This window comes from Euprymna scolopes, chromosome 36, assembly GCF_053919585.1.
Source record: "Euprymna scolopes isolate OS-2025 chromosome 36, ASM5391958v1, whole genome shotgun sequence".
Classification (NCBI taxonomy): Eukaryota; Metazoa; Mollusca; class Cephalopoda; order Sepiida; family Sepiolidae; genus Euprymna; species Euprymna scolopes.
The window spans coordinates 30,683,113-30,706,983 of record NC_136517.1 but is presented as its reverse complement, the minus strand read 5'-3'; the positions used below and the strand labels follow the sequence as shown (position 1 = coordinate 30,706,983).

Here is a 23,871-nt window from a genome sequence, read left to right as displayed (position 1 = left end):
ATCTTTTTTTATGCAGCACTAGCGAAGATCCCGCATTTATAATCGACCGGTGTCAAATTTGTTTTTTTTACTTGGAAATAGCCACTTATCAAGAACCGAAGGCCACTCAAGGATAAGAGTTAATGAATATAAGGTGGTATTATAATAATATTTAATAGTGTGAATTGGGTAAAATTTGATTATTCGTGAGGACGGATCAACGAGAACTTGTTTACATTGGATATGAAGGTTACTATGTTGTATTCAACCGGGAAGCAGAACAGTTTTCCATAGGCGGGAAGTTCTGGAAAAGAAACTTTGTTCGTGAAATCTGCGTTAAGATTTAAGCAAATAAATAGAGTATATAGTGGTTGAAGCTAGACGACGGTGTTTTGTGAAAGTTTCCGAAAGGGGGACCATAAATTCGAATTCAATCAAACTCTTGTTATGAAAATAACGACACAGCAGAGACAGGCTCTCAACGTCTTTTCTGTGTGAAAGAGGTTGCAGGGAGTAGATAATGGTATTGCATATTAGGTTTCGAAGTCGGTTTTGAACCCTATCAAGCCTGGATAGGGCACGCCGGGCAGTTCCTACCCAGATATAGCAACATTACTCCATTTTAGGACGTACTTGGTTCTTATATAAAGGATTGCATCTGCAGTGAGATACCTTCTGGAGCGATAGAGTGATTTAACCATTTTTTCCAGCGATCTTCGCAATAGATTTGATGTATGTGTTTTATTTCAGATCAGGAGTAAAGGTCAGTCGCAGAAGCTTGTCAAGCACATTCGGACAAAAACAAGCAGGGGAAGATCACAACCCGTGCATAAACATAACTTCTCACTTTTGTTTTAATGGCTTTGTCATTTGCTTTTACGATAAGCTTTTCCATTCCAAATAATGGTGACCCCCGACGACTGCTTCACAAATGGGCATTCGTGATTAAGGGTTTCCAGTTATGACAACCTCATATTATGTTTATTTAATCAAGTATCCTCGATTTAACTTTCCGTAATTTAACAGTTATGTGGTCACATAACGAGGCTAACCCATCAGCCATCTTTTTTTCGTATGGTGTTCTGGCTACCCTAAGTAATCGCGCGTCAATTATACTGTATAAACCTGAATATCCTGACACTCCCTGAGAATGGGTTACTCAGTCTATAAAAGACGCTAACAATGGGAAGCGCTCGTCTGAGTTCCAATCCCTGGTAACCCCTCGCCAATCTTTCACGAAAAACATCCGTCTAGCTGAAACCACTCTCAGTAGTTTTCCCCACTCTTTATCTGTGCCTAAATCGAAACGTGGATTCCATGAACAAGGTGTGTTTCTTAGAAGTGCACGCCTGTGAAACTCTTCCGTTTGCCTGTTTCCCGCCTAACTACAACTCGGATGTCTTCAAGTCCAACATAAACAAGTTCCTGATAAACCGCTCCCTTAAGTAAGACACTTTATCAGATCTCCATTACTAACTATTATTACGATAGTGTCCCATTGATTACTGAACACGCAGTAACTTTTATCCCCGAGTGGCCTCAGGATCTTGATAAGTGGTGACTTCCATGTAAAAAAAAAAGGGAAAAAAAAGCGGTAACCAGCGGGGAGTAAGTAATTTTGAGTTTACGGCATTTCAGATACCATTCGAGTATAAATATCTGATTTGTTACCTTGCACCTTTTTTGTACAATAAACCTGTTATATTTATTCTGTTCATTGACCATCACTTAATCCGAATGAATTTATACTGAATATATTCCTCTAGGCATATATCAAAGCTATTGCATATGGGCATTTATTTCTAAACTTCACTTAAAATGTATATCCTTCTTAGTAAAATCATCAAACACACAATAAATGGATCACCGGTGGGAGGTGAATTCTGGGAAGGCTCTCTTGAATAAAAAAGGCCGAGGGACAAAAATCATGTAACATGGTGACGTCATGAGATTTGGTCCGTAGACTTTGATCACGTGTCCCAATAAACTACAGAAAGTAGATAACGGCTAATGACAAAATTGTTTTCGTGGATTTTCCAGAGAAGTTGATAAATGCAAAAAAAAGGGGTCGATAATTCAAATATTTAACAAATGAATGTTACCAAAGGCAATATAAATTACTCTTCAATATACCTAGATAAGTTTTGTGCGTTTTAACGAAACCTAAACTTTTATTCGGTTCGAAAAGAATAACTTGTCGAGCTGCTAAAGTAAAGAGGCAATCAAAACGAAAACACGCTGCATTCGGAGCATCAAAGATGGTTAAAAATTATAAAACATAAACAAATACTGAAAAAAAATCTACTCACTAGGGGCCAGGAAGTGCCACGGAAACCATTATTGCGTGGATTTCTAGCAGTATTTTGTTTATTTTTTTTCGAAGTTTGTTCAAGCTTTTGACAGCATCTTTTCATGTACATATGATACATGAAATTAAAAGTAACATTTATTTGTTATATATTTGGTTTTAACCATTTTTACGAATCTATGTGGATTGTAAAACATACCCGATATAGTTCTAATATTTAAAGTTTGAAATATTTCTGCGCTGTTTACATTATCATTATTTGTTTGAATTTAATTATTAAGTACTATTTGGATTCATTGGACTACTGTTCTCATCTTGCGTGTGATTTTCACAACGTTTCGGTCGATATAACCTCCGACTTTCTTCGGGTGTATCTTGTCGAATTCTGGAATGCTTCTGTCGAAGTCGGGAATTTGGACTGAATTTCGAGCGGAACCCTTTATTTACTTCACGGGGGTAGCATGCTCTTGTTCCATCAGCCGTAATTGGATAGAGGTCCCAAGTAATTCGCATTTGTATTTTTCAGCCGCCACATTGAGGATTGAACCTTCAACTTTCAGTAGAATATTTCCTTTTTTTACGATTGATTTTTCCACGTACTCTGACCACTGCGCCACGAGTCTTTGCTTCGACTGAAACGCCGTGAAAATCACACTCAATATGAGAACAGGTCCGATAAATCCAAATAATCCGAATAACCTCAAATATTCAAAAACGGCATATGAATTTAATTTGTTTTGTTTTTGGTTGGTTTGTTTTAACTTGTTGTCTGCTTTTCAGATAAACTAATAAAAAAATATTTATTCTTGGTTTTGATTTAAAAAAAATAGCGTTCCTTTTGATTTTTTAAAAATATTGTTGATTGTTTTGATTTTTTTAAATCATTGTTGTTTGTTTTGATTTTTTTTAAATATTTTTGTTCGTTTTTTTAATATTGTTGTTCGTTTGGATTTTTTAAAATATTCTTGTTTGTTTGGATTTTTTTTAAATATTCTTGTTTGTTTTGATTTTTTTTTAAATATTCTTGTTTGTTTTGATTTTTTTTAAATATTGTTATTTGTTTGGATTTAAAAAAATATCGTTGTTCGTTTTGATTATAAAACATTTTTCTTCGGTTTGATTTTCAAAAATCATCGTTGTTCGTTTGGAATTTTTTTAATATTGTTGTTTGTTTTGCTTTTTTTAATATTGTTTTTCGTTTTTATTTTTTTAATAATTGTTGTTCGGTTCTGATTAAAAAAAACTATTGTTAACGTTTCAATAAAATATATTTATCGTTTAATTTTAAGTCAATTGTTTAATAATTGCTTATTACCTAAATTCATATTCCATGTTTTGTAACGTTTGATTGTCTTCTGCTTCAAAAATTCGTAATTTTACATGCAAATTATTTTATTTATATTGTTTCTTTCTTTTTTTTTTCATATGCCATTCATATGTAAATAATGAGCGTATTTTCGTCTTTAAAATCCATGAAACAACGAATTGTTTAATTATTTTTAACTCATAAACACACAACTTTTCTGTTTAGATTTTGTTTTTGTTAATATTAAATGAGTTTCAATATAAACCATTATACATATTATTTTAATTGGAATTAATTATTGAGATGAGTATAATTTATATTAATTTTTATTTATTGCGGACTATTATTCTCATCTTTATTAGTTGTTGTTTCACGACGTTTTGGCCAGCTATTCCTCTGCCTTCGTCAGATGAGAATAATTGTCCGCAATAAATAAAAACTAATACAAATCATTATAAATAAATAAAAACTAATACAAATCATTATGTTCCTTAATTTTACCTTTTTTAAATGCAATTTTCAAGTTTTGTAATGCTTTTGGTAAAAAAAATTTTGATTTTGATTTATAACCGACAGTTTTACTGTTCAAGGGATCTTGCTGCTAGAACCTCAGGGATGACGTTTTTTTTCGAGCTCCTTTGTCTTAATGATATATATTACGAAGATTATGATTCCGGTATGCCAGCATCTTAGTCATGAACTGTAGGGATAGAGATGAAAACAACATGTTATTATTTTAAAAGCGAATTAGATGTTTCGCGTGACGAACCATCGTTGCCAGTAGTGATTTGATGTTATTTAATTAATTGGAATTCTTATTGAGATGAGTATGCCATTTATTTGTTGCGGGTTATCATCCTCATCTTCTAAATGTTTCTCGACGTTTCGGCCAACTATTCCTCTAATCTTCGTCAGGTGGTTAACCGCGACGGGATAGGAACGCCGAATCTCCTGGCACAGTGGATAGAGACGTTAAATCTTTACGATTCCAGTGGAGCATTGTCTGAAGATAACGGTTTCAATTCTACCCAAAGTCGGCCAGGGGATTAGTTGACCAAAACGTAGTGAGACGAAAACAACTATGGAAGGCAATAATTGTTGAGGATGCAATTACAACGACAATCTAAAAAGATCTACACTTACTTTTTAAGATATTTTAAAAGAATCGGAATCAGCGATTGTATCGCAATCGGAAATTAAAGATAGCATCGGAATTAAGAAAAAGTATTGGAATGGTCCCATCACTAACACATACACACACGAACACACACATACACACATATATATATATATATGTGTGTGTATATATATATAGTAATCCACATACAATGCTGTTTCGCTGTATCACAGCTCATGAGTGGGGCTAGACTAGCACCCATCTTTAGACAGTGATTGAACAAAGAACCATTCAGTTGATAGACGGCATTTCTAATTTCCAGTACACGGGATCGCTGCCAGCAAACGACCTCATCAAATATCAATTGAAATAGACATTCGCCCACCGCTTTTACAGTGCTAGACCTGCTTTTTTATTTACAAACAAGCAAACAAACAAACAAACAGACAGACAGACAGACATCTTCCCATTAATGCTAATAAAGCAACGACTGAACGCAATATACAACAGTGCTCTACAGAAGTAAGTTTCAGCCTTATGACAACCATATTGAAGAAGAACAGAACAATAATTTTGCATCACAGTAAATAAGAAATTTATTTCCCAATGTATTTTTCTCTTTTTTTTCCTTCCCTTGCTTTCATTTTTGAAAAAAGAAAAAAAAACATCCAACGAATAAAGAGTTGTTCCCCTTGTTTTGTGTTTTAATTACATTTTATTTCATTATGTCGTTATTCAAGTTCGTGATATTAAAAAAATTATTTTTTATCCTTCCTTTCAAATATTTTTACATTCTTTTTTCTTTATTTTCAAAAAAAAAATCATTCTTTTATATTTTTTTGTTAATTCATAATTTATTACATTTTTTAGTAAAAGTTTACTCTTTTCATTTTTTATTTATTTATTTTATTTTATTTTTTTTTTTTTTGTTTTGTTTGTTTTTGCCAAACTTTTTGGTGAAGATGTACAAACAGTGAAGGTAAGGTTCATCTTCGCAAAGGACATTTGGGCGAGCAAGCCGGAGTAGGATATATACACAAATGCTTGAAAAAATAAATAACCAAAGGGCGGCAGTATACAAGGTTCTGCTTCTCTAAATAACTTTAATGTGTATCAATTGTGTTTGTAGAGGATGAGTTATTCTGAAAACCAGAATATTAATGATAGTGTTTCGTTTTGTTGAACAAACGGTATCCACAATTTAGTATTTACATAGTTTATATATACATACATATACATATACATACATATATATATAAATATATTTGCAATATATACATACATATACAAACATATACATATACATACATATACATATATATATATATTTGCAATATATACAAACATATACATATACATACATACACATATATATACATATACATATGTTTGCAATATTTACGTATACATATACATAGATATACATATATATATATACATAGTATACATATGCATGCATATACATATACATACATATACATATGCATACATGTGCATATACATATATTTGCAAGATGTAAAAAGTAAATTGCTTATATTTTCATAGATATTTTGTTTTAGAAATTCTAAAAGCTTTTACAATATGTCTTAGTTATCCTCAACATCCGTCATCTTCAGAAGTCTTTAAAAAAAACAGACTCAACTTCGATAACAGTGAAGAAAATTTCGATTTTTTTCTTTTAAACACTGTTATTGATTATATATATATATATATATATATATATATATATATATATATAGATGCATGTATAAATATAATCTAATTTCAAATCATAAAACTTACATAATAAATATATATATATTTATACATGTATATATATTTATATATCTATATATATATATGTGTGTGTGTGTGTGTGTGTGTGTGTGTGTGTGTGTGTGTACATGTGTAGGTGGGTGTGTGTACAAATACCTAGATTGTTTCATTAATTTAGTTTCATCAATTGCAAACCAGGTATTTAACCTATACGTTCATGAATATATATTAACTTACGTTGAGAGCTAGGCTGATTATTTGAAAATGTAATATATATATATATATATATATATATATATATATATGTGTGTGTGTGTGTGTGTGTGTGTGTGTGTGTGTGTGTGTTTGCGTGTATGTATATATATATATATATATTACTTCATATATATATATATATATATATTTCTTATTTGTAATACATGAGAATTCATCCGTCGCTACACATATATGAAGATGTTTCACTCAGCCAGTTGCATATAATTAGAGACCTCTTCAAGCGATATTGCTTAATAAAGCCCGTTAAAATATACACTTCTTGCTTCACCTCTTAAATATATTAACCTGGGTTGATATATATATATATATATATATATATATATATATATAATGTATATATGTATGCATATATATATATGTATATATATGTATGTATATATATGTATGTATATGTATATCCGTGTATATTTGTGTGTGTGTGAATGTGTATTGGGGTGGAAAGGGCTCCCGTAAGCCGTGGTGAAGGCAACCTTTCTAGGAGAAGCAAATCTCTGATTTAAAAAACCATAAAGCGGAAGACCATTACCCGCATTAAGCTGGTTTGCAGTTTAATTTGTTGCTGGCTATCTTGCTCTTGCTTGTTGCTGGATCTCAACATGTTGAACCGAGAGAGAGACTTAGCTGTTGTACAAAGCTAAGACTCTGTAACATCATGTTTGTATAGATACTCCCTCAGACATTTGGGCTCATGGATTTTAAATGTCTGAGGGAGTGGCACTCGTCTGACAAGAGACGTTGCATCATATATGTATGTATATATATGTATGTATATATATATATGTATATGTATATATATGTATATATATATATATATATATATGTATGTGTGTGTCTGTTTATTTTAACGGTGAATATAACATTGGAATTAGTCGTCAACAATATTTACAGATATATACATATACTTACGTTTTTCTTCAGCTGTTTTCACCCTATAGAGTGAACTTGAACTTCCGAAGTCTAAGGTCATTTTGTATAGGAATTTGTAAGTACAAACTGTCATTAGTATATTTCCTCTACAGTAAGTGTTGACAATATTATAAAGATAGCATAGTATTTGTAGTCCAGACAATACCTTTTCCGTATGCGTACCCTATACTAGCATAGGTGCTCTTTAACTAAGGGATGTTTCTCTTATTATATTGAACCAGCCATCTGTGGCTGATACGAATTCAATACAAATCATCAGCGTCCATGGACAAAGGAAAACCAAACGACATTCTGACACGCTACACACATACATATATATATATATATATATATATATATATATATATATATATATATATATATATAATGGTTATATAGTTTGGTTTCTGGATGTAGATTAACTGATATACCTTTGTTTGCTAAAGAGTATCCGATGAAGCATCGATCACGTATATTATACAGAAATTATTGGCTACATACGTGCATGCATGTTTCGGTGGAATTTCAATTAAGAGAGATCACCTCATGAAACCGTAAAAACGAACAATATTGACTCTTTTTCCCGGTCTGGTGAGGGCATCTCTCTGAAATGAGATTACAACTAAAACGAATGTAACCAATTAAGTATGCATATAAAACATACTATATGTGTATATATGTGTGTGAAGGTAACTATATTAGAGAAATTAGTTAAACAATTACGAAACAAATGGCAATGAAAAACGAGCCATGTGATAAAATTCGATATTTCACCTCTTAGCATGTTGGAAGCTTATTCCTGATTGGACTGTGTTTTCCTAACAGAAAATCAGCATTTTTTCTCTCCCCATTCACTTGCTTTTTAACTCTCTCTCTCTCTCTCTCTCTCTCTCTCTCTCTCTCTCTCTCTCTCTCTCTCCTTTTCTCTCTCTCTCTCTCTTTATTTCTCTTTCCATGTATTTATAGATAAATGTATGCTGACTCCTCATACTCTATATAACTCATCCTCCCCAATACATAGCCCCATAAATATATATATATATATATATATATATATATATATATATATATATATATATATATATATATATATATATATATATATTATTCGACAGATTTTATTTGTATGATGATGTATTATGGGTTAAAACAGATGAAGAAATTTTAATCAAAATGTACATCTATTTTTTTAGCGTTTGTTTCTTCACCGTTAATCGTAACTTAGATCATGCTTAATGCATAACCCTAGGTAGCTCTCTTCATCCAGTAAGTCTAGATACACATGTCCATTTTCTGGGAATATGGACAACCTCACATGAACTGCAAAGCAATTTATATATATATATATATATATATATATATATATATATATATATATATATATATATATATATATATATATATATATAAAATGATGATACATTAGTTGAAAGAGTCGAAATTGAACCATGCAACATTGATATCTTCTTCGAACTGATACATGTATAATGTATTATGCATTCTTATTGGATTTTTTATTAACAGCAAATTTCGAATTCAATTTTTTCTTAATACTTTATGTATAAAATAATCAATAATTTCAATGTATTAATCGACTCGGAAAATATCCTCTGTCATTTGATGATTTCTTTTTATAAAAATTTATAAGTTCCCAAGCATGACTACAAAGTGGGTGTTGTGATGGCTCTCCAGTGTTGAAGCTTTAGGGATTGTAGATTCACGTTTTGGCCCAGCGGGTAATCTCCTTCTACAAAAAGAGGTTAGTGATAGCTAGGGATGTGACAACAGCATATTTTTTTCATTGTTTAGACTCTTGATTATATATCCCGTTTATATTTTATATTTTTTGTATATGGACTGATGTGGTTCTCGGTTGATTGATTGTGTCTTACTGTGTCGGATATATACTTGAGAGTTGAAACAATGAAAAGAATATTCTGTTGTAACAGCTTTAGTGATAACAGACATACAAAAATGAAAATGCCTATATATATATATTAATATATAGATTCCTTTTTTATAAGTGAACTTAAAATGAATTGAATTTAAGAATTCCCACGTTCCCTGACAGAGAAAGCAGGTAGAATTACTCATCGTATTTGGTCTAAACCCAAGTTCACAACACTTCTGTTCAGTTTTCTCTTCATAGTTTTGATCCCAGCTTTTGCTCCATAAATTATATTTCGATTGCTCGCTTCTAGTTCATTTTTGGTCTCCCTCTACGTTTCCTATCATGATTCTACTGAAGAGCTTAGGTTAGCAATTTTCTCTGAGGAAAATCGTAGGATATGTCCAACATTTCACGAGAAACACTTGTTTAGCTGTAAACATTATCAATAATTCCCCCCACTCTTTATCTGTGCCAAAGCCTAAACGTAGATTCCATGAACAAAGCTTCTTTCTAAGACCTGCACACCTGTGGACCTCTCTTCCGTTTACCTGCTTTCCAGCTGACTACAATATGGCCGTCTTCAAGTCCAATGTAAACAAGTTCTTGATGAGCCGTCCCCCTAAAATAATCTAATTTTACCAAATTTACACTTCTAACGATTACTATGATATTGTCCTTTTGACCACTGTACACTCTTTAACCCTTATCCTCGAGTTGCCTCCCGGCCTTGATAAGTGGTGATTCCTTTGTATAAAAAAAACGCCAGGTTAGATGCGGTTGATAGATTATATCCTAGACTAGTACAGTCTCTGACTTTTTGGTAGTAGTCTGGTTGTTCCATCTAATTTGTAGAATATTTCTAAAGCACACGGAGTCAAGCGGGTCTAACTTCCTCTCTTGACCGATTTTTTTATACCAATTTTGTTCCAATATACCAGTGTGGACAGAACGTTGCTGTAAATTTTAATTAAGATCTGAGGGTGACGTTTTGATGTTTCCAGATCTGGCAAAAGAGGATTTAATATAACTGGATACGTGAAAGATCTATCTAAACAAGTATTGTTAAAGAATGTACAATTAGCAGCTTAATCACGGACTCTTTCAACCGGAATTCAAAATAGAAAAGCAGGTATACATTTCTTGTTTTGGCGAACCTGAAGAATCTTGACTCTTCTCTCTTGTTTTTATTTTCATCTATTTTTTTTTTCATTTTCTTATTATTATTGAATGGACACCAGTCTACCAAATTATAAAAACAAAAAAATGAAAAAGTCAATATTTAAAAATTGGTAGGGGGGTGTTCAGTTTCTAAGGTAACTCTAATGTAAATCAATCATCCATTTTGAAGCAAATCTAAGTTTTTAGGCCAAATGTTTCGAATTTAGCCTTTTTCAAATTGTTTAGCCTTTTTTTTTTACTATTTTAAAAAGCAAATTTAAAAAAAAAAGATTAAGTTATTTTTGAAAAATGGCTATATTCGCGAACTTTGGTCTAACCACATCGAGTTGTTTTAAAATAAGTGATCGATTTCCTACAACGTTACATTAGAAACTGATCTCCACCTTACAAAATTTTTTTAAATATTTTGTCATTTTTTTTTTTTTTTTTTGATAATCTGATTAACTAGTGTCTATTCGGAAATAATCCGCTGCAAAAATTTAAAATAAAGACGAAAATGAAAATAAAGAAAGGGGCAGTATTATTCATGTCCGCTCATTTTCTTTTAATTATTGGCAAACATCTAGAAATGTACTCTTTATCTTTGGTATTTTTTTTTTAATTACATTTACTTCTGAAATTGATTTTTATTTCATTGTTCATGTTTATTTCATGTTTAATTCTTTAAAAATGGCGCATATTTTTTCAATTTGTAATTTTATTTTGTTGATTTCTGTGAAATTCCATACTCCCCACATTGGCAAAAAAAAAAATTACTGAAATATTGTTTGTTGTATTTGCAAAATGATAATTTAACAAAAAAAACTAGAAATATTTAATACTATTTACATTCTAAATTTTTTCGTTTTTTTTTTCTTTCTTTTTTTGTTTAGGTTGAGGCAGGGCGAGGAGTGTATGTAAAAAAAAAAACAGAAAATGTACACAAAAGTCATAATAATAATAATAATCATAATAATTAAATAATAATCATCATAAAAAAATTAATAATATCCACATCATTTCAAATTGTCTGCAAATATACATATATATGTGTGTGTGTGTGTGTGTGTGTGTGTGTGTGTGTTTTATATCAGTTTAGCTCTGTCTTTATTAATAAGTCTGTTTTCTTGTCAGTTCTAAATTCGATTCTTTATAAAATTGTTCAATTATTTTTTTCATTTTACCGTTTGCCACCGTTCATTTTTTCCCAAATATTTTTCTATTGTCTTTTCATGTTTTTTTTTTTCAGTTTTCTCTCCTTTCTTAATCTTTCCATCTGTTCTGGCTTCACTGTCCTCAAGCAAACTTAGCGACCATAGGATTTGTGATTTGTGTATATATATATATATATATATATATATATATATATATATATATATATATACATATATATATATATAGGTAGATAGATAGATAGCTAGATGTGTGTATGCGTGTGTGTGAGTGTGTGTGCTTTAATTTGTTTACAAAAGCATTTATGTGCTACCATACACTCAGAAACAAGTTTCCATCCGCCAGTTACTTGTAACTAGAGATCTCTTCAGGCGATATTACTTGAACAAAAGAGTCTGTAATAATAAAAATAGATTACAGATTCTACTTTTTGTATAAGTAATATCGCCTGAAAATGTATCAAGTTACTTGTCAATGACAGGTCGAAATATGCTTATGAGTGTGTAGCAATATATAAATGCTTATGTAAAACATAGTAAGTACATTTTGCCCTCCTTTGGAATTGAGCATTCTTGTATGAACCTCGTAAAACTTAATTTGTAGCTTCACCTCAGGAAAATATTTACCTGGAATAATAATAATAATAATAATAATAATAATAATAATAATAATAATAATAATATATATATATATATATAACTACTTCATTTACTCACATAAAATTAATATACGAAAGTATAAATTTATGCGTAAACTTTAAGTATTTACTTAAAAAGTGCTCAATACGTAGGTAGAGCTAGTTAGTAAGTTATAAAATATATATGGCGATTAAGCTACACTGAATATTCCGCGTTTCATCCACTCTAGGACTCTTCAGGACATGCATGTTTAAAAACCGAACCTCTCTTCGGCGTAGCTTCTCCTGAAGAGACCTCTAGTTACTTGTAACTGGCGGATGGAAACTTGTTCCTGTGCCTGAAGAGTCCTAGAGTGGATAAAACGCGGAATATTCAGTGTAGCTTAATCGCCATATATATTTTTATATTTTATAACTTACTATATAAATATATATATATATATATAATGTGTGTGATTATTGTAGTCAAGCTACGCTGAAGAGAGGTACGGCCTTTAAACATGCGTGTTCGTAGATTACTATTTTAAAAAATAATAAATAAATAAAAAAACATTATTTGTTTGGGTCAAAATAAAATATGGGCGATTTCCTAAGAAACAAAATTTTCAAAGTGAAGTGCTTAGTTAACCGCATTATCGTTTAAAAATAGTGAACAACAAATCCACGTGTGTGTGTGTGTAATTATTACATATTTTGAGAAAAGTAAAGTTCCCCCAGAGAAATTATAAAATTAAGTGGTTTGATATATTGCGAATTACAAAAAAAAGCTTTAAAAAATTTGGCTGTCTATCTAATTTTTAAAAATCTTCTTTAGAAATTTATCCGATTAGAACGTTAAATCCATTTGAGTACTTTTGGCAGTATAGTGTTTGTATTATATGTATATATATATAATACAAACAATATATATATATATATATATATATATATATATATATAAAAATAGTGACTTATACAAATATTTGGCAATTAAGCTACACAGAATATTTCGCGTTTTATTCTCGTGAGAATTCGTCAGGCTTATGCATGTACACAAAAGTCATATAATATGCATAAGCCCGACGAATTCTCGCGAGAATGAAATGCGGAATATTCTGTGTAGCTTAATTGCCATATATATATTATAACTTACTACCTAGCTCTACCCATGTATTGAGCACTGTTGGAGTAAATGCTGAAAATTTTCACATAAATATATATTTTCATATATTCATTTATGTTACTAAATTAAGTATTAATATATATATATATATATATATATATATTTATATATATGTGTATGAATATATTTATATATATGACTATATTATATATATATATAAATATTTTTATATATATATAAATATATATATATATATATTATATAAACAAAAATCTAATGTGATTGAAAAAAAGTATACATATTCGTCAATGTTTCGTCATTATTTAAAGACTTCCTAAAGATAGTCGATTTGAAGAAATAACAGACAAGTACAATATTTATACCTACTTTTCAATTGAAAATCGTATCCTATATTTTCAAATATTTAAATTCTAAGTTATTTCATTTAATCAGTCATCTTGTGGAGTGTGGAAATAATGACGAAACGTTGATGAATATATAGATAATTTTGATCGTTCCTTTTCATACACTTTATACATATATATCTATATTTATACATACTTTTATATATATATATATGTGTGCGTGTATGTGTGTGTGTGTGTGTGTGTGTGTGTGTGTGTGTGTGTGTGTGTGTGTGTGATCTATTCAGTACAAAGGTATGGTTGATATCCTATGTCAATATGCCTGCACGGTGCGTCTCTGGCGAAGCAAGAGTTGCTCAAAAGAATCAGCATTGCTTGAGTTTTCTGACAACAAGAAATGCATACCGATTAGGAACTGGTCCGATATGATACTTGCAAAACCAAAGCTTAGAACCCGGTCTTTCCTAATATTTACACCCGAGCTGCAACAAGTATATCGGAACGTAACATTGTTTCTCAGTGAGTCCGTTTATATTTTCTATCTACACTTAGGTAGCCTGGTGGTAGTTGTTGGAAATATCTTGGTAAGTGGACGCGGAACCAGTGGACATTTCAGATGTGGGCACAACGGCTGGACCGGAGGAAGTCATTGTAACAAGCGCAGCCCTACCAACGCTGGCGCCGGCTAACGTGACGTCAGACGGCGTCGTGGAAGATAAGGGGCCCGACGAAGATGATGTAGAACCCGACGAGGAAAAAGATGGACCTATACTGTAGTGAACGCTGCCAGCCCCCGCAGAAGGGGCATTATTACTGCCATTGTTCATGATCATACTGGGGTGGATGCTATTGACGTTACTGGGTAGGTTGTTCAAGCTGATGCTGGTGGTGGCGTTCGTGGATGCGGTTGTGGTGGCTGTGGCGGCGACTGTAGTGTTCAGGTTCGAATTCATCATGTCTGGGGCGGAGGTTGCAGCAACGGAGGCACCGACAACACACGGCTCCGATCCCGGCTGCGGCCCCGGTGCCGGGGGCATCTGTTGTTGCGGTCTTAACCGTTGCTGCCCCCTGTTTCAGAGGGAGTTCGGACTCGGGCTGCCATAGCCACTGGAAACATCGTCGCTGAGATTGTGCGCCTGACGCTTCAAATGCGACAGAGCGTTGTAGTTGTAGCTCATGTTGGCGAACACCATGCGCTCCTCGTAGTCGTATTCGCACAGGATTTTGTTATCACACAGGTAGAAACGATCGCCGACGCAGAATCTGAAAACAACAGATAAGGGATATTAGCATGAAGTGTAAACAATGATTAAATAAAAAAAAAAAAAGTGTACGGAACAAAATTCACTTATCCCCCCCACACTCTATAATAAGGCACAATGTGTATTAAGTTATTTATTTTTTTGCAGAATAGGAATGCTGAGTCTCGTAAATGTATCCTCAGTAAGCTTCTTTCTTAGAACTGCACGCCTGTGGAACTCTGTTCCGTCTGCCTGCTTCCCTCCGGACTACAACTTGGATGTCTTCAAGTCTAATGTTAACAAATTCCTAATGAACCGCCCCCTTAAGTAAACACGTAATCAAATCTCTTCACTAACGTAATGTACTTGCAATAACCCTTATCCCTGAGTGGCTTCCGGGCCTTGATAAGTGGTGATCACTGTGTAAAAAAAAAAAAAAAAAAAGTAATTATCGCCTCCCATAGTTATTGTAGTCACACTACGTTTTGGCCAGCTTGCTTTGAGTATGATTGAAACCTGTATGTTCAAACAATGCTCACCTAAGACGCTCTACCAACGTGGAACAGTGGATAGAGGCGTTTAATCTCTACGGTTTCAGGTGAGAATAATCTGAATATAGCGTTTTCAGTCTTACTCAAAGCAGGTCAGTGGTATAGTCAGTCAAAACGTGGCGAGACGCCAACAACTATGGAAGGCAGTAATTACTAGGGATACGGTTACGAGACTTAGCATTCCTATCCTATCGCGGTCGAAGAAGGCCAAGGGATTACTTGGCCGAAACGTAGTGAAACCGACACAACTAGGAAGAGGAGGATAAATATCCGCAAATATATAAATAAATACACAAATTACTCATCTTAAAGGATTCCAATTAAAAAAATAATAATATTTAGTGTGTTTAGTTGTTTTAATGGATATATCTCAGTTTTATTTATTTATTTATTTATTTTTTATTTTATTTTATTTTTTTTTTTGTTTGGTGTACAACTTCTGTTTCTAACTCTGTGGTCGCCCATTTGCCATTTTATCTGACAGTGCCGTACTCTGGATTAACACAGAGGATAAGGTTTAATAGGCTGGATTACCAAAGAGTAATAAGGATTCATGGAGTCTGTTACATAAAAGGATAATGGTTAATAGACCGAATTGCCTAATCGGATAAGAATTAACTGACTAGATTATCTAAGACGATTATCATTGGACTGTATTATCTAAGCGAATAAAAATTAATGAACTGGATTGCCTAAGAAGATTGTGATTAATGGCCTGAATTCTCTAAAAGAATACAGATTAATATACTAAATTCCATAAGAGGATAAGGATTAATAGATTGAATTGCCTGAAAGGATGATAATTAATGGACTGGGTTACATAAAAAGATAATGTTTAATGGACTTTAATATCAAAACGAATACGGATTAATCGACTGGATTATCTAAGAGGATCAGGATAGATAGACTGGATTACATAAGACGATAAGAATTAATAGACTGAATTGTTTAATAGAGTAAAGATTCATGCGTTTTATTGCCTGAGAAGATCAATCAGATCACTATACGGTATAATCATGCTAGCACATCGATCCTCTCTAGAAAATAGAAGGTAAGCGAAGTTGGGTCTTGTCAGACCATTTGGTCTCCCAGTCGATGTTTGTGAAAGAACGACGTCACATGCTCACGTTGAATTGTAAAAAAGAATATCAAGGCGTCATTTTCCCTAATCGACATATACATGTGAGTGGGGAACGCTTCTGCGTTAAAAATTGCTTAGAAAATTTTACTTTTTGTAGGTAGCCTACTCAACTCGTCCAATGTAGCATTATTTGATACCGAATCTATGCAGCACCAGGTAACATAAGCTACTTCAAGTTTATCGGTTGAATAATGAAGAATATTGAGAGGATTAAAACTATATATTTATATATATATATATATATATATATATATATATATATATATATAATATATATATATACATATATATATATATTTATATATATATATACATATATATATATATATATATATATATATATATATATATATATATATATATACACTAGCATTTCAGCCCGGCGTTACCCGGGTGTTTGGAGGTGTATGTTGAGCAAAAAACAAAAAAAAGCGGTCAATTTTTTTTTTTACCTTTGGCCCCTATTATGGCCCTTTAACATTTATTGTTTTCAGCTCAAATCGAGTTATGAAGTTAGATCCATGTCCAAGGAACCTATATTTAAAATTTCAATTATTTAGACCTAAAACTGACGGAGGAGTTCGGTAGAGTTCTCAAGGGTCAAATCGTTGAACTTTGAACCCTTAATCGCCAAATTTCTGACCGAAAACGGATTACAAGATTTTTCCAAATCTCAGTAACCTGTATATCAAGTTTCGAGTCTGTAGACTGAAAATTGACAGTTATTGCGTAGGGAAATATACACAGACAGACACACAGACAGACACTTTTACTTTTATAGATTTATAGATATATATATTTGCGTGTGTGTGTGTATGTGGCAAATATAAATAAATACTACGCTCTTATTTACATTATTTTGTTTTATTATTATTATTACTATTACTATTATTTTTATTAATATTATTATTATTATTATTACTATTACTATTATTATTATTAATATTATTATTATTATTACTATAATAATAATAATAATTATTATTATTATTATTATTATTATTATTATTAAAATATTAACGAAATTTTGAATATAGTTTCACGGAGTTTTCCCTCTCTTACACGTGAGTTTTATCAGTCCAGTTCCCCCTGCTATTTCATCCACAGTTACGGTGGAGGGACGATGGATGTGTATGTAAATGTAATAATAAAATATGATGCAATGTCTCCGAAGATACGCGAACACGAGACGTTGGGAACTACAGTTCTTGCTGGTAGCCACCGCATTATTCCCACTTTCTGAGTGTCCTTGTCCTTCTCTTCTCGGGTGTGAAGTCATAGTGTCAACACATAATCATGAATGCAGTGACAACTTTCACAGTTTAGCACAAGCTCGACATAATCCGGTAATTCGATAGGTGTCATGACGCAAGACATTTCGTTTTCTTTGCAAGACGAGATTGTACTTTTTTTTTCAAGCTCGGCCTACACTAAAATACGCTTTTAAACACAGTCCTATTGCTAAAATCGGCATATATATATATATATATATATATATATATATATATATATATATATATACATATATATGTACATACATATATATATACACATATATATATACATATATATATACATATATATATACACATATATATATACATATATATATATATATATATATATATATATATATATATATATATATATATATATATATATGTCTGGAAACTATATATATGTATATATGTCTGGATATGTATATAAATGTCTGGACACTTATTGAAGACCCCATTTATGTATATATATATATATATATATATATATATATATATATATATATATATATATATATATATATATATAAAGGGGCCTTCAATAAGTTTCCAGACATTTTTTGTATGGACATTTTTATTGATAGTACACACATGAAACTCTAGTCCCCTTCGAAGTAATCTCCTCCGGCTGCAATGAACTTGTTATACCGTTCTAACAACGTCTAGAACGCGCATGAAAGTCCTCTTGTGTGAGTGTGTCAATGGCCCTCGTCACAGCCTCTGTCATCTCTTCAATTTTCTCATAATAACAGCCCATAAAGTTTTCTTTGAGCTTACTGAAATCACTAGGAGCAAGGTCTAGGAAGGGTGATGAACTGTCTTGATGCCTATCTTGGCCAAATAGTTTGTGACAAGGATGGTGCATCCTTGATACAAATTTTGCGCAAATCTTCTGCATCTTCAATCTTCAATTTTTCGCAAATAATTGTGTATACATTTCCCATACTGACATTAAACTGTGCACTTATTGTCTCCATAGACACTCGACGGTCCGTATCCATCAAATTCTTTATTTGGTTAATCAACTCTGGTGTTCTGACTTCCTTACTTCTCCTATGCCTTTTATCATCCCTTACAGACTCTCTGACTTTCTTGAATCTCTTATGCCATTCACAAATAATTCTCGATTCGTACAAGATAATCCAAAAGCAGTCTGGAGCATTCAATACGTCTCTGAGGCATTTTTTCCCATAAAACAGAATTTTATTACATATCGTTCTTGTAAAGTGTCTTCACATCCAGATTGCATTTTGGAAATTCACCAGCTCTGATAATTAGGTTTTAGTAGGGTGTATTCTAATTTCTGCTGTAACTGTTCCTTCGCACCTAAAATCATAACGATTAGCCAGTTATCTCAGGAGATATATATACCAATAACATACCGAATTTTCAAGAGTCTACAACAGTTTTCATGCCTGTACAAAAAAAAGTCCGGAAACTTATTAAAAGCACATATGCTATAAGGCTATTCACTGGATTTATACGAGAAAATAAACGTTTTACTCGCTGGGAAGTTTGATTGTTGTGTATTGCGGCATATCGACTCTTTTCAGATTATTTAATGCCGAATCTATTCATTTTATGCAAACGTTTTACGCTTCAACCTTGTTATATATTCAAATAATAATTAACTGTGTTTGGTTTGATTATTTTGTAGGATGTTATGAATTTATATCTATTATGATATTTAACCTTCAATAATAATCTATCTATCTATCTATCTATCTATCTATGTGTGTGTGTGTTTGTGTGTTTATGGGAAAAATATGATTATTCAATTATATTTCACCTTTTTTTTTATATCAATCCTATATTTTATGCAGCTCGATGTAATGTATATATATATATATATATATATAATTATTATTATTGTTGTTGTTGTTATTATTATTATTATTATTAGTAGTAGTAGTAGTAGTAGTAGTAGTAGTAGTAGTAGTAGTATTTCCTTTAATTATTACTTTTTTATTTATTTACTTTTTATTTTGTTCAAAACAAAAATTTTTCACTGCTGGCATTATTTGAAACTACCAGTAAAACTTTAACGTGTACATCACACCTCACAAGTATATTTTTTTTACATTTAAGAAAATATCTGCACATTTATTTTTTTTTTCTTTTAGGCTAATCTGGAAAAGAAAGAAAAAACGATTTTATAGTTAGAGGGTTAGAGATTTATAAAGAATCGGAATCAGCAATTGTATCGGAAACTATTGGAATCGTCCCATCACTAACATATATATATATATATATATATATATATATATATATATATATATGTAAAATTATAATTATCCAAAGTTAAGTATAATCAAAGATAAAAACAATAAATTTCACGAGGTTTATATACGAGCGCTCAATAATACATCGAAGCACTATATATTTATATTTATATTTATTTTTGCATATAAACATCTTTATATTTATATTTTTGTATAAATACATACATTCACAGAGAGAGAGAGAGAGAGAGAGAGAGAGAGAGAGAGAGAGAGAGAGAGAGAGAGAGAAAAGTCGGTAATTACCTGTGATTACACTGTTGACACGCGAAACATTCTAAGTGATAGACGTTACTTTTCGCTCGCATTACCAATTCAAATGCCGGAATCATTTTCGAACACGCTGAACAATAGCCAGTCGTACCAAATAACCTGAAGAATAAAAGAGAAGAATACGCGTGTTACGTAAAAAGACTCATCAGTCGAAGTGTATCAGTTGTCATACTCACAGTGAATTCACCAACGTTCGTCCATCGATGCTAAAACATTCCTTAGTTTCGAGATAGAGTTATGTAATAAAAACAGTTTCATTTTTACTCGATATATATAGTTGCGACTCGCAATCAACTCGGCACGCGACACGTACCTTAATAGCTGTTTCACCTATTACTATAATTATCCAGTTATCCTAATCTTATTTTATACTTTATCTATCACTTTCGATGCCATATCTCTCACTCACTTTCTCTCTGTCTCTCTCTTTCTCGAGCTCTCTCTCTTTGTCTCTCACTTTCTCTCTCTATCTCCCTTTCACTCTCTCTCTCTCTCTTTCACTCTCTAGCTCTCTATCTCTTTCTCTCTCTCTCCATATATATATTATATATTATATATTCTCGTAAGGATTCGTCAGTCTGAGGAATTCTTACGAGGAGAAAACGCGGAAAATTCTGTATAGCTTAATTGCTTTATATATTACGTATAGATCACTTTCGAAGTAAATACTGAAAATATTTACCAAAAGATTTTATGGAGACGCATAAATTTATACATATAAATATATATTTATACTTATATATATATACATATATATATATATATATATACATATAATAATAATATTATATATAATAATAATAATAATAATAATGATAATATATACATTCCTTATATATATATATATATATATATATATATATATATATATATATATATATATATATATATATAATAGGACAACAAGAGTATGAAATGAAGTCACAAAACTATATATTGGTAGATATAGAATGTATCGTTTATTGAATAATAGAATACAAGCAAAACTTGGGGGATAGAACTGACTCTTTATTCCAGGGCATTTCGAAGCTTAATGCTTCTCATCAGAAGAGTAGAGAAGGTGCTAGGAAGCATGAGGAAGATGTGGCGTCTAGCGTAGCATTCATTAGGGACGAAAAAGATTAAGAGGAATTATAGAATGTTGGGGGAAGCTTTATTGAATTCTAAATAAATAAAGGAGAAGCTTGTTATATATAGTATGATATAAAAGATTGTATATGGTCTTTAACATAGTACTGAGATTAAGGGGTATATATTTTAGGGTTAAAATTGGGGGGTGTATTGTTGCTACGTGGTAATTTATTTTAACGCTTTGTGGGGGTGTCTATTTTCTATGGAGTGGTATTTTTGACTGGTGCAACCTAAACGGCAAATGGCGGCAATAAAATTGCTCATAATTTAGGGGGGGGATTGTACAAGGTTTTAAAATTGACAGATAATATGCGGCAATATTTTTAAGTTTCTTCAGTTATGATATAGGGAGTATGATCATAAGGGGGCGGTCGGAGATTAGGATGGCAATGACTATGAGTGCGTTTAACTTGATGCAAAAGGTTAAGTATACATATAGATGGCAAGGTGGAGGAGTAATGAAACCATTACTACTTATGAGAGCGGTAAAAATATACCAAATAATGGTAGGGTAATTATAGTAGTACGAAAGATAATAACAATGATGAAACTTATAATAATAGTAGTAATAATAAAGATGGAAATAAAATAGAAGTAAAATTGAAGATAAAAATAAAGATAAAAATAAAGACAAAATTAAAAGTAAACATTAAAAATTAAGATAATGGTAGCGGTTATGATAGTAATGGTGGGGATAATAACGGGGATAATAATAATAAAAATAATAATAATAATAATAATAATAATAATAATAATAATAATAATAATAATAATAATAATAACAGCAATTATAATGATGATTATAATAATAATAAAAATAATAATAAAAATAAAAAAGATTACAATAACGACTATATATATATATATATATATAATCATAAAGTTGTATTTCTTTTTGTTTTGTTTGTATAATTTCATAGCAAATGATGCTATATCTGATGTCATGCGTTTGTATCATTAGTTCTCAAGAACGTCATATAACGATCGTAAAACACAGGGGAATTGAAAAGGGAGGTAATTTCCGTTTTTATTGAAACAAGATGGCGGCCATTTTCACCTGCTAACACGATTAAATTTGTTTTGTTGAGAAATTCAGTAATATTCAGGTCATTTCGACTCCATAATTTGGAAAATACTATTGACAAAAACATCAGTTGACAACATTGTTTTTATCTGAAAACTCTATTTATCGACAACACAAAATCACGTCCCAATTCTGTAGAAGTACCAGATAGTGGTCTCGCCCATTAAAAACAAAAAAGAATATCGCCGTTGGTAATATTATTTAACGTGTCGCCGTTGCGAGAAAGAGGCGATCGGGTTGCATGGTGAGCAAAAGACACTATATTTTTTAGTCTTTCCTTTAACTTATATTTAACTGGATTGATGAATTTGCATTTATTTTGATTCATTCGGACTGTTGTATCCATCTTTGATATCATTCTCGCAAGTTATTAGCCGGTATAACCTTCGACCTTCTTCGAGTGTGTTTTGTTGTACTCGGAAATTGTTACCCTCCAATTTTAGAATATGCAACAATGTCAAACTAAATTGTTTATTTAATCTACGAGGAGTGATTGTTCTCGTTTTGTTAGCTGTGGCAGGGTAGAAATGTTACGTTATTCGTCATTGTGTTCTTAGTATCGAACCTTCAGCTTCTAGAAGACTTAGCACTTATTATTACTAGGGCTAGGACAACAGCATATTCTTTTCATTGTTTTGACTCGCGAGTGTGTATCCGTTGATATCTTATCTGCTTTTATATAGAGTGATGTGGTTCTCGGTTGATTAACTGTGTCTAACATTGTCGGATATATACTCGAGAGTCAAAAACAATGATAAGAATATGCTGTTGTCATCACCCTAATTATTACTTAGCATTTTTTGGTACTTATGCAGAAATAGTAACATTGTTTTCGAAAGTCGTTCTTAATAAGGGGAGAAAGTCCTTTTATTTTTTAATCTGCTCTACTTTCACCTAACAACATAATAAACAAAATATAT

General features: G+C 31.5%; 1 protein-coding gene across 3 annotated transcripts in view; it reads right to left on the bottom strand.

The window, feature by feature from the left end:
* Positions 1–5,281: 5,281 nt before the first annotated feature.
* Positions 5,282–23,871, bottom strand: part of LOC145260404 (LIM domain only protein 3-like) — a 191,381-nt gene continuing 172,791 nt past the window's right edge. For all 3 annotated transcript variants that reach the window (XM_080118379.1, XM_080118380.1, XM_080118381.1), the window contains exons 3-4: positions 20,710–20,835; positions 5,282–15,237 (exon numbers count right to left, since the gene is read on the bottom strand). In XM_080118379.1, coding sequence (XP_079974505.1) covers positions 15,048–15,237; positions 20,710–20,835 — 316 coding nt within the window. In that variant the 3' untranslated portion in view covers positions 5,282–15,047. The remainder of the gene's footprint in view (positions 15,238–20,709; positions 20,836–23,871) is intronic.